Here is a 12,469-nt window from a genome sequence, read left to right as displayed (position 1 = left end):
AAAACCTGCTTGTAAGAAAATTCTAAAAACAGAATTGACCTTAACCAAATAATCAAACTTAACGTCACTAATCATGGGGGAAATTGGCATCACGTGCTCTTGAAAGTGATTCCTCAGTGTGGCACTTTTGCCAAAGGTTCATCTGTACGTAACTTTGTGAGAGAAAATTACGTAAAATTGTGTGAGAAACAATTAGACAAATCCAAACAGAGGCATATTCTGAACCACTGACCTAAACTCTTCAAAGATGGCAATGTCAGGAAAGATGAAAAAGCCCATTTTAGTATAAAGGAGACTAAAATAATGTGATAATTAAATGCAGTGCAGGATTTTCAGTTAGAGTCTTCATTGGGGGTGGGATGTAGGGATGGGTAGGTATGGGGAGCAGTTGTTAGCAAAGACATTGTTTGGACGAATGGAGAAATTGGAACACAGATGGTATATTAGACTGTTGTATCAATGGCAACTTTCCTGAGCATGATCATTGCATTATGGTTATGGAGGTGATATGGTTAGGCTTTGTGTCCCCACCCAAATCTCATCTTGAATTGTAATCCTCATCATTCCCACATGTCAAGGGAGACACCAGGTGGAGGTAACTGAATCATGAGACAGTTTTTCCCATGCTGTTCTCGTGATAATGAGTGAGTTCTCATGAGATCTGATGTTTTTGTAAGGGGCTTTTCCCCCTTCTCTTGGCACTTCTTCCTGCTGCCTTGTGAAAAAGGTTCCTTGCTTCCCTTTCACCTTCTGCCATGATTGTAAGTTCCCTGAGGCCTCCCCAGCCATGCTGAACTGTGAGTCAATTAAACCTCTTTCCTTTATAAATTACTCAGTCTTGGGCACGTCTTTATAGCAGTGTGAAACGGACTAATACAGTAGGGGAATGCTCTCATTCGAAGGAGGTACATGCTGAAGTATTCAGAATGAAGGGTCATGATATCTACAACTAACTCTTAAATGTTTCAAGGAAAAAACACAGAAACAGAGAACGAGAGAGAGGGTAAAACAAAGGTGGCAGAATGTTCACAGCTGTGCAGGGCATCTATGGTGTATAACCCAGCTGCCCTCTGGGGTTGAGGGTGGGGTGCTCGGGGACTAAGTGCTTACTTACTCTGCAGCTGCTGAGAAAGCTGGCAGCCTGCAGCCCTGCTTACCCTCTCTGAAGACAGGGAGGTGCAGCCCCCAAGGTCAGGTAGCCTACATCCAGTGACTGGCCAATGTGGAGTGTAAAAGGCCCACCCCCACCTCCTGCCAATTCAGGACGACTTGGCAGGGCCATGCCAGCTCCAGAGCTCCCCCTGCAAAGGGCTGGGGCCTCTGCCATGATTGCAGACTGCATCCCAAGTCAGCACTCTCCGCCCAGGTAATGCCTAAAAAACTTCCTGCCCATCGCCAGTCTCCATCTGAGCCAGAATCCCACCTGTGAGACTAGGGGAAGGGGTCGCAGATGTGGTTATTAACCCTTCAACATTTCTGCGCCTTTGAAACATTCTCAAAATAAGAACTTAGGGGAAAAGTAGTTAAAAGACAAACAGGACACCGTTTGTCACGAAGGGTTAGTATCTTTAATATGTAAAGCATTCTTACAAATCTACAAGAGAAAGACAAATGGAGCAATTTTTTTTCTCATGTGCAAAGGAAACACACAGGACAGTCACAAAGAAACAGAAGACTAACAAATAGGTGAAAGATGCTCAACCTCACCTGTAATCATATAAATGTATTTAAACAAGAAAGAGCATTTTCACTTCTCACACATGAGAGGATGTAAGAAAATGAATCGGGGCTGGCGAGGGTTGGGGAAGATGTGCCTGATTCAGCTTTCCTGAGCACAGTTTAGTAGAGTGCAGATGTAAACCCATCTACTGCATCAGGTCTCTGTGCTTCCAAGTTCTGGGGCTTTCTAGAGTATCTAAACAAAATAGCTGGATTTGCTGTGCCTCAGGCAAAGATTCCTGAGGATCCCTAGAGCCTCGCTTGCACAGTCAGTCCAAGCTTCCTGACTCCTGTGGACTAGGCACTTCCAGGACTATGGTGCACTGAGTACTAGATACCATTTCCCAGAGATCTGGGTGCATAGTAGGCCCTGAAGGTTTGAGGTGGGGCGTCTTGGACAGAGTAGAGCAGGACTCAGGGGAACCACGAAATGCCACCCACCAAGGTCTGCAGCCTTAGCTGGCCTGCCCTGGGCCTCCTCCAGGTGACTGGGCCCTGTGCGCCCTCCATTAGCCCAACCACCTCCGAGAGCTCAGGAGATGCATTGCAGGCAGACAATGCCTCCCAAATTCCTTTATAATGCAAAGCAATGAAGCTCTGTCTCCTTTCTCCCAATCTTCCAATCTCCTCTGCTGTTCAACATAACAATGCACAGTGAAAGACTCAAGAAACAAGTTTCCCAAAAAAGTGAGCACTTTTCTCCCAAGCCTTGTTCCTAGGGATCGCGCCTAAACACCAGCCAGCACTTCAAAGATCATCCACCCGGCTCAGTACTCCTCCCACGCACCAGCTTTCCATCACATGTACCGAGCTTAAGGACCAGAGAAGTCGGTTATTCTCCATCCGCATATGCGGTTCCAAGAAGCCATTTAAAATCATGGTTTTGGAGGTAATTTTACATGGAAAGATGTTTACAGGATGGTAAATGAAAAGGCAAGTTACAAAATAGTATATCTATTAAGATTCTGTATTATTTAAAAGAAAAGACTCAAGTATAGGCATAGAAAAAAATGTCAGGAGAGAAGGAACAAAAAATTAGCACAATTGTTATATCTGGTATAGAATGAGAGGCGATTTTTACTTTTTTATGTTACTATCCCTATTTTCCAGCTTTTCTACCATGAGCATGAATTGTTTCTATAGAACGCTTCTAAAAATCATCTGCATGCCCCCCTCTGGAAGAGGGGTCCCCACTCCCTTCTCCCCTTCCCACCTCCTGTCCCCTTCCCCACCCACTGGGACCCTGCCCTCCTCGAAGCCAGAGAAGACTTTTCTCTCTACAAAGATTCTCTTCTTGACCAAACTGAGCTTTAAGCTCCTGAACTTTCTCTTAGACCTATGCACGCACTTCCTTGTAAAATCTACTTTTAGGAAGAACCTGGTGGTTAAGTCAGGTTACCAACATCCTCTCACTCTGCCTATCTGATCACCCTCGATATCCAACTGGGTTCCTCTTCCTCCACCATCCCCAGGTGATGTCTGACCATCCTGCCCATCTTCAACAAGAATCCTGTTAGGTCGGCATAGCCAGAGTCCCCCATCCTCCTCTTAGTAATGTTCCAGCCACCACTCCCACCCTGTTCCTTGGCTATAAATTCCTACTTTCTCATGCTGCATTCGGAATTTAGCCCAGTTCTATACTGGGGTCTCTTACCGCTATTTCGGTGGTTCCAAATAGAATCTGCTTTAGTTCTGTGGGGTTTTGTTTGTTTTTCTTGAACACCTCCTTATCTTCCTGGATGTTCAGCAGTGTTTGGCATTGCTGATTACACCCCGGTCTCTTCCTGAAACACTCTTTTCCTTTTGTTCTATGAGCCCACTCCCTCCTTCTTCAGGATAAGACGTGAGCTCCTTTGCATAGCACACAAGGCCCTCTATGCTGCGGGAACACAGGCTCCTCCTGGCCTCTGCTGCCTCTTCCCCCAGCAATCCCTCCACATGTTCTTCTCACCAGCTCCTCAAATATGCTCTGGTTCTATCAAGACATACTAGGCTGAGCAGAGTGGCTCACGCCTGTAATCCCAGCACTTTGGGAGGCTCAGGCGGGTGGATTGCTTGAGCCCAGGAGTTCAAGGACAGTCTGGGCAACATAGGGAAACCTCGTTTCTACAAAAAACACAAAAATTAGCTGGGCATGGTGACACATGCCTGTGATCCCAGCTACTTGGAAGGTTGAGGTGGGAGGATCACCTGAGCCCAAGGAGGTTGAGGCTACAGTGAGCCGTGATCATGCCACTGCAACAGAGTGAGACCTTGTCTCAAAAAAAAAAAAAAAAAGACACGCTGCCTTTGACTGTGCTTCTTAGTACACACTTTACCTCTTTTCTTCCTCCTCCTCAGTCATCCCTGCATCTCCTATGGAGCAGTTTATATATCAGGCATTATATAAGTACTTTACAACTATACCACCAGGAAATCCACGGCAGAAAACCCCCACTTAGAGTGGTTTAGGCATTTGTGCAAGGAGAACTTTGTAGAAAAAGTCCAGGACTGGTACGCAAGTTCATATGCCCTCAGCTCCCCAGGCTCGTTCATCCTTAACATGGTAGACTCCAGACTCATGTCTGTGCCTCCTGCTCCCATGATGGCTGCTGTGTCTCCAGCACTGTATCCCTTTCCCAGGTAGAAGACAAGGAAGGAGCAAAAAGTTTTCTCCTAGCAAAATAAATCCTCCACAGGAACTTAAGTATATGTGGTCAGTTATGTCACATGGCCCCTTGTAACTGAAATGGGACATGTGTGTTTTACTTCTCTATTATTTTTTTCTCTATTTACTTCTCTATTTTATTACCTCTATGGTAATAAAAATCAGGAAGAAGGGGGTTGTGAATGGCTTCCGGTTAGCTCATCTCCAATGCCTGCCATACATTTCATCTTGTTTCAGTCTCATTTTACCTCATGTAATTCAAAGCAATGTTATGATTTAAAAGTTTCTGTGATGTCCATTTCACCAGTGAGAAAATCAAGTCTCAAAAAAATAATACCTACTTTTTACGACCCAGGTCTGCCATCACCTCGTCCTGGTAGACTTCTTTGTATGCCCAACCCCAGGCTGAGTTAGTTATATGCCCTCCTCTGTGCACCATAGTACCCTAGGCGTGCATCCTTGTTGAAATCTCCAGCTGTCCTAGAGTAGCCTGTGAGCCCCTGCAGTGGTCTGTGAGCCCCACAGGATAAGACTCTGCAGCCCTGAGGCCTGGGGAGGTAACAGGCCTAGAGGTGTACCCATGAGTGTTTGCTAAGTGACAAGCAAGGTGGTGGCCCTGCTCCATGTGGAGGTGCCCAGACCCTAAAGCTCTAAAGTATCACATTAGGGAACAGAGACAAATTATAAGGTCCCAGACGACCCCAGCTACCATGGGAAATGTTGATGCGTGGCTCAGTCAGAGTTCAGAGCGCCCCCTGCAGGCTGTGAGTGTCTCTCCCTGACCGCAGTGTCCCGAGGCCCAGCGACTTCCTGGGTGGAGACTGAGGCCTGGAGTGTTCCTCCCAGGGCAGTGGGAAAGAGGGAAATAGAAAATCCTTTGCAATGTGGTTTGTGTTACCGCAGCTTCAGCCATGGAAGGGGCTCCTTGAATTAAACAGGAAGCAGAAAATATCAGATTTAGATCCCACATTCTTTGCATTGTATACAATTATGTGCTGGAGCCATAGAGGAGCACGTGGGACCCACAGAGGCAGAAAATGGGATTGCAGTCGGGGATGGGGTCGTTCTTTCATGGGAAACCAGTTGCATTCTTGACAGGTGGGTCAAGTCTTCCTGAGGTGCACACTTAGCAACCCCAGGGGCATGGGTGACGCCCTCTCATTTGCTTACAAGGCATTGGTGACAGACATGCTACCAGCTCCCACAACGATAGGGAGTCCCCTTCTCTGCACCCACCCCACCCCCCGCTGCATACCTCTGGATCGTAGACCCTCCTCGGTGGGCTCACCCCAACTCTCAGGCTCAACAGCCTCCTTTCTACCCATGACTCCTATGTCAGTCTCCAGCCCAGGTCGGCTTCCTGAGGCCCAGGGCCATAGATCCAATCGTATCAATAGGCCCAGCCCTTCAAACACTGCCTGTCTGAAACAAAACCCATCATCCCACCAAAAATATGCTCCTTCTCCAGGTGCCCTGCCACAGAGAATGATACCGACGTCCAGCCACTCACAAGGGCCAAACCACGGTGGCATCTTATCTGTTCCCGCCCTCAACCATTGGATTCCCGAGTCTTGACCAACTCCTTCTGCTAAGGTCCTCTCACCTGTCCCCTCTTCTCCACCTGGGTGGCCATCATCCTAGTTCATGGGACCATTGTCTCCTGTCTGGATTGTTCTGTAGTCCAACACATCTTCATACCTTCAACATGCTCCGAACCCCTGCCTACAGCCTAGCTGGCCCGGTCTCCCCTATGTCCCTGACCCTCTGATAGCGCTGGGTTGGCCTCAGGATCAGGCAAAGCCCTGGCCGTGGTGCACTAGGCTGTCCACACCCTGGGTCCTGCTGGCCTCTTCCCCCGTTCCCTGGTGTTCCTATCCTGTCTCTAGGGCTTTGCTTATGACGTTCCTTCTATTCTATTCTATCCATATTTCTTCAGGTTTTACCTTGGACTTTGGCTCCTTCAGAAAGCCTTTCCAGACGCCCACCTGCTCCCCACATAGAAAGGCAAGGAAGTCCATTGAAGGCAGCTAGTGTCTTATTCAGTGTGTTTCTGTCTGCTGGATAAACGGAAGTGCAATGGTGACTGCTCAACTGCCTGGCACTACACTCAGACTCCTAGAATGCTGAAGCCTTTACTGTTTTCCATCCAGACTCTGAACTCCCTTTCTCTAAAGCGGGGCATGCCAATGTAAACACAACACGGAGGACCGTTTGCAGCCCTGAACACTGCCCTGCAGACAGACAGGCCGATGAGCAGCAGAGCAAACAGGGGTTCCCGCCATCATCCCAGCTCTTCGCTGTAGCCTTCAAGGGTCTCCCTCAGAACTTTCATTCATTGTCATACTTCATTCATGATTGCTCATCTTGCCTATAAACAAATTTGAGACAAATAATAAGGCACAGGAATATCTGTATTTATTCAAGAGATACATTGGGGAAAGTCATTTTTCACAATCTTTTACTGTAGGATCTCTTCACTAAAATCCGTAACTACAGGTAGATGGTGGTGATGCTGGTGGCGGTGGTCGACAGGCTCAGGAAACAGGGCTGACGTCGCCCTGCCGTGAATTCGGGTATGGTTAAGCTCAGCTTCTCTTGCTTTTTGTCACTGGGGCTCTGGGTGGAGACAGTAACAGAATAGGGGCAGCAGTTTGCACCTTCTGCTGGCCCTGTTTGCAGACGCAGCTTTTCTTTCCCTGGGCTGCGGTGGCAGGTGATACGATCTCTGTTTCTCACACCACGGAGAGGTGAATCTAAAATGAGAGGGTCTGTTAGGGTCTGCATGTCTGTATGTTCCCCTTCTGAGGGGAACTGGCTCCTGGACCCCATTGCCCTGCTCCAGCTGGGAACCCAAGTGCAGCCATCCCAGGCAGGCCTGGCCCCGGGAGGCCTCCACCAGGGCTCTCTGCCAAGCAGCAGAGGGTGGCTCTCTGAAGATCCTCTGTCGGGAGAGTGCCCGTCAGTTATGGAGCCGGCAGGCAGTAGGAAGGAGACAGGAGAGCTAGCTGGAGGCAGCAAGCTCAAGGGGTACTGGGCTGCTGCGTGGCGTTCACTGTGCAGCTTGAAGAAGACCCCACGAGGCCTGGACAGAGCCCCGGCTTGGTAAATATTTGTTGACCGATCGGTTGAATGAAATGTTCTTTGGGGAGAGGGGGAGTGCATTTGTAATGGGGATCGGCGGCGGAAACAGCAGAGTCTCGTCACTCTAGCGGCTAAACTTTAGCGCAAAACAGACACACCGATTAAGGTTCACCGCGTGCCAGGGCCAGGCTGGGCTTCTTCTAGGTGGTTGCGACGGGCGCGGCTCAGCCCGGGGACTCCGGAAGCTCCGAACTGCGCAGACCGACCGCGACAGAGCAGGACCCGCCCGCGCTCCCGCCCCGCCGCGCTCCCGCCCCGCCGCGCTCCCGCCCCGCCGCGCTCCCGCCCCGCCGCGCTCCCGCCCCGCCGCGCTCCCGCCCCGCCGCGCTCCCGCCCCGCCGCGCTCCCGCCCCGCCGCGCTCCCGCCCCGCCGCGCTCCCGCCCCGCCGCGCTCCCGCCCCGCCTCTGGCCACAGGCGCGAACTGCGCGGCCGCGGCCGCCAGGGGGCGGGCCAGGGCGGCGGGAGGCGGAGCGGGGACGCGGTGACGCGGGCACCGCCGGGTCCCGTGACTGCGCTCCCCGCCCTCAGCCCCCGCGGCCGTCATGCATTCCCCGGCGGTGCTCGTCACCTCCAGGTGAGCCAGACCCCCGTGCCCCACGCCGCGCAGCTCGCAGTCCGGGGCGCCCGGGCGGAGAGGCAGGGGGAGGCGGTCGCCTCCCAGGCCCGGGACCCGGAGCAGGTCTCCCCAGCGCCCTCGGTGGCTTATCCCGGCTGGGCCCCTGCACCGTCCTGCAGGAGAGGTGGCGCCGCCGATTTACGGATGAGGAAACTGAGGCCCTCTAGAGGGTAGAGAACTCGCCAAAGACTGCGGGAGGCCTGGGACTGACTGGCTCAGTGCAGGCGGGCGCAGTGGGGACTCTGCTCTCCTTTCCTATCGGCTTGGGTTCTTCTCTTTTGGGCCCGAAAACCTACTTCTCCATCCTTTCAGCGCTCCCTGCGTCCCAGGCCCCGTGCTGGGCACCGGGGACCGGGGTGAATCAGACAGGCTTGCCCGGCAGGGGGCTGCGGTGGAGAGGGGGTGATGCCAGCAGCGGGTAGTAAGCTCAGGTTGCCATGGGAACACAGTACAGGGCAGGAACCCGGTTTCTGGGAGGATGACTTTAATGAGAGACCTGGGAGAAGTGGTCACTGCTTGCGAGGCAGCTCAGGAGAGGGCAAGTTACAGCAAGGGCCTCGGAGGGGTCCAGGCGGAGGATGCAGAGTGAGTCGGTCCTGATCGAGGCCTGGAGGACCCAGCCCAAGATGGATCCTGGCAAGGCTGGGAGGCACGTGCTTTTACTTCTTTCCGCCTTTAAAACGCTGTAAAGTGACTTACTTCAAATATTTTCATACACTTCACCCTTGCTCTCCCTACACAAAGTCTTAGGCTAAGATGCCAATTTATGACATAAATGAACGTGTTACCCAGCCAACTGTTGATCTTCCAGTTGTAATCAGGAATTCCCCGTGACTTCAGGTCTAGAAAGGTATGATTCCTTTTGTAAACCCTGATGTCGGAGCCTGCCTGGTCTTGCATGATCAAGTGTGGTTACAGATGTATCTTCATGGGCAGAAGAGGTTGCCCTACTGCTGCTTACATCACCTCCTCTCACCAAGCCTCAGTTTCCTTTTTTGTGAATTGGAGGTTTGAGATTGGCAGGCATGGGCAACGTCAGTAGTATATGCCCCCCGGCCACATGCAGATGGATGGGGTGTGACTTTGGTGTTGGGTGCTGGGAAGGGGTGGGTGACTTCCCTCCCTGCCCAGCTGCACAGCCTGGACGTAGCTTGTTAACAGGCGTGGGGGCGCTGGCAGTGGTAAGGCCACATGAGTCGTGCTCATTTCTTGCTGAGGGCACCAGCACACCCAAGGATCTTGCCTGCAGGGTGAGTTCAAACGCCTTAGCCCAGCAGCAAGGCCGGCCCTTCCCAGTCACACCCCAGCTCCTCTTTCCAGTGCGGCCTCCTCCACCTGTCATTGCCACATGCACTCAAGCTTGAATTCAACCAGCAGGTGTTTATTGAGAGCCTCCTCTCTACTGGGTACTGGCCCAAGTTCTAGGAGACAAACAAGTCCCTCTCACAGAGCTTTAATGGGGGCACAGGCACAGTAGGCAAATCTACATGTCAGGGACGATACATGTTATGAAGGAAAACAAAACAGTGGGGGCAACAGAGTGGTAGGAGGCACGCATGCTATTTTCTGTGGTGTGGTCAAGGGCCGTCTTTCTGATGGAGTGGCCCCTGGGCAAGCTCCCTGAGGGAGAGAGCCATGAAAAAGAAATCTTGGAAAAGTGTGTACTCGGAGGACAGGACAACAGGATCCCGAGGCTAGTATGGCTGGAGTGGAGTGAGCCCAGGGAGAGTGTTAGGTGATGGGGTGAAGAGGCAGGCTTGGGAGTGAGGGATCATCAGGAAAGGGCTTGAAGGCTGTGGAGGGGCCATCGGGTTTTATTTCAAGTGCAATAGGACCCAACTTATGGTTTATAGAGATCTTTGGCCGCTATGCCTAGCAGAATTGCTTGTAGGATTCCACGTAGAGCCAGGGGTAGCTTGGCCCAGGGTGATGGTGGCCATGAGGGTGAGAAATGTTCGGGTTGTGGATATATTTTGAAGATTGAGCTTTCAGGTTTGCTGTTGCTTGGATATGAGAACAAGAAAGAGAAGTCAAGACTCACAGCAAGTCTCTCAGCCTAAGATGCTGAAAGATCGAGGCTGCCACTTAGCAGGCTTGGGGAGAGGTGGGAGCAGCATTGGTGTAGACAGGTGAGTTTGAGAAGCTCGTTGACAGCCCAGTGGGAATGTCAGGCAGGTAGCTGGAAGGGGGCTGGCCGTGAGGGGAGAGTGGGCTAAAGATGGGAGTTGGGGAGCCGTTGGCTCGGAAACAGTATTTAAAGCCTGGAGCCTGGATGAGATCACCTGGGGAGGGGTACAGTGAGAGGAAGAAGATCTAAGGAGGGTGCTCTGGATGCCATCAAGGGAAACCATCCAAAGCAGTTCCTCTCCTGTTTGAGCAACAGTGGCCAGGGCGGGCAGAGAAGAAGCAAGAGGGAAGGGGCGCTCCAGCCGCCAGTGAAGGCAGAGCTTGAAGGAGGGAGCAGCTGACTGTGCCCGCTGCTGCTGACAAGTGAGACCAGAGGAGAAATGAGGACTCACCTTTGGATTTAACAACACGGAGGTCACAGGTGACCTGGACGTGGGCAGTTTGTTGCATGATGAGGACCAAAGTCTGGCTGGAACAGGTTCAAGATCAAACAGGAGGAGAGGAACCCATGAATATGGGGCCCTCTGTTGAGAAGTTCTGCTGGAAAGGGCAGGAGCGGAACAGAGCAAGGGGAATGTCAGGTCAAAGCACAGCTTTTGTTACATGAGTGGTCAGAGCGTGGTTGCATGCTAACGAGTGGGCCAGTAAGGAAGGAAAATCGATGGTGCGGAAAAGAAGGGTGAGCTGCAGCAGCTATGTCCTTGAGTAGGTGGGAGGGGCTCGGAGCCGCTGCCCTTATAGAAGATTGGCCTTAGGAGCAGCCAGCCAGTTTGTCTACAGTCCCAGGAGAGGGCAGCTATCAGGGAGCAGCTGCAGGCTGATGGGCACATGTGACAGTGAAGCCCAGGGTGTTCTCTGATGGTCTCTGGAGCAGCACACAACAGTGTCCACATCACTTGGGAATTTACTAGAGATGATGACTCTCAGGCCCACCCCGGGTCTGCAGAACCAGAATCTGCATATTAACAGGATCCTCAGGGGGTTGCACACACATTACAGTTGGAGAAGCTTGGTGTAGGGTACATCCTGCCCACCACACCCCCATTTGTTTTATGTACTCTCCGTAGCAGCTGCAGCAGAGACCAGATACCCTGCATAGCCTGAAATATTTGCTACCTGGCCCTGCAGAGAAGGAGTTTTCCTGTGGGTTCAGGGAAGTGGGAGGGTGACGGAGTAGGCCCAGGTGCATCAGAGTCGCTGGAGGGCTTACTGAGAAAACAAGATTGCTGGCCACCCTAGGCCCAAATATGCCTTTCTTACAAGTTCCCAGGCGATGTTGATCCTGATCCAGGGACCACACTTTGAGAACCCCACATCTAGGGCAAGGTAGGGTTGCCAAGCCTGGTGCGGTGCTGTGCCTTCAAGTCTGCAGCCGTGAATTTCAATGGGACCTGGATGCATGTTTGCACCATGTCTGTGCCCAGTCACGTTGAGCTACCTGGGCACAAGGTGAAGGAAGCAGAGAACTGGAGAAGTGGGCTTTGACCAGACCAGCTCAGCCCTGGGTAAGAAGTCAGGGGAGCTGGGCCTGAGGCAGAGGGATTCCAGCAATGGAATGGGACCCTGGAAAAGGGGTGGGGTTATGGATTGTGGGTTCTGGCATGGTCAGAGAACCATTGGATGTGGGGTGCTGTGAGGGAGCTGGGAGATGCCCATCTGGATCTGCTCCATCCCCTTCCTACCCCTGAGAGGACCTCCCGCCAGCTCAGGCACCGCCCTTCTTGTCACTTTCACCCCCGTGTGCCTCGTTTTCATCATGATCCTAAAGAAATGATGCCTGCCCCCTTTCTCATGCCTGCCCCATGAGAGGCCACCCGGGCTCTGGAGCAGCTGTCTGGGATTGAACGCAGCTCCATCTCATGCCGGGTGAGACCTGGGCAGCCACTTTCCCGTTAGGGTCTGTTTCCCTGTCTTTTAAGTGGGTCTGAGTAGCAGAGCTCCTTCGCAGGGCTGCAGGAAGCGGAAGTGACTTCACAGAGGTGCATCCCTAGAGCCCAGCGCATCTCCCCTCAGCATCCAGCCTCACCTTCCTCCTCCACACTGGTGACAGTGACACTGTGGGCGACACCAGGCCACGAGTGCACACCGCGTGAACTCAGTGCCATTGGCAGAGGGCTGGCTGTACATGTGTACCTCCCAGTGCCCATTCGGCCCTTGCCCACTTTTCACCACCTGAAGGCAGGTTTCCTGGGGTACCCTACACTGCGGAAGGATATTC

The 12,469-nt window shown here is 52.3% G+C and overlaps 1 protein-coding gene and 1 long non-coding RNA gene across 3 annotated transcripts in view; one reads left to right on the top strand and one right to left on the bottom strand.

Moving 5' to 3' along the window:
- Nucleotides 1–6,759: 6,759 nt before the first annotated feature.
- Nucleotides 6,760–7,729, bottom strand: LOC140713418 (uncharacterized). The gene is made up of 2 exons (XR_012095495.1): nt 7,606–7,729; nt 6,760–7,119 (listed from the first exon to the last, which is right to left on the bottom strand). It is a non-coding gene; the product is annotated as an uncharacterized lncRNA (long non-coding RNA).
- Nucleotides 7,730–7,961: 232 nt separating this feature from the next.
- Nucleotides 7,962–12,469, top strand: part of HS1BP3 (HCLS1 binding protein 3) — a 34,560-nt gene continuing 30,052 nt past the window's right edge. Inside the window, exon 1 of one of the 2 annotated variants that reach the window (XM_007971357.3) lies at nt 7,962–8,082. In XM_007971357.3, the coding sequence (XP_007969548.2) occupies nt 8,051–8,082 (32 nt within the window). In that variant the 5' untranslated portion in view covers nt 7,962–8,050. Of the gene's footprint in view, nt 8,083–11,384; nt 11,757–12,469 lie in introns of those variants that run through there. The other variant, XM_038006615.2, reaches the window with a different exon arrangement.

Source organism: Chlorocebus sabaeus, chromosome 14 (assembly GCF_047675955.1).
Source record: "Chlorocebus sabaeus isolate Y175 chromosome 14, mChlSab1.0.hap1, whole genome shotgun sequence".
NCBI lineage: Eukaryota > Metazoa > Chordata > Mammalia > Primates > Cercopithecidae > Chlorocebus > Chlorocebus sabaeus.
This window is presented reverse-complemented; position numbering and strand designations above follow the sequence as displayed.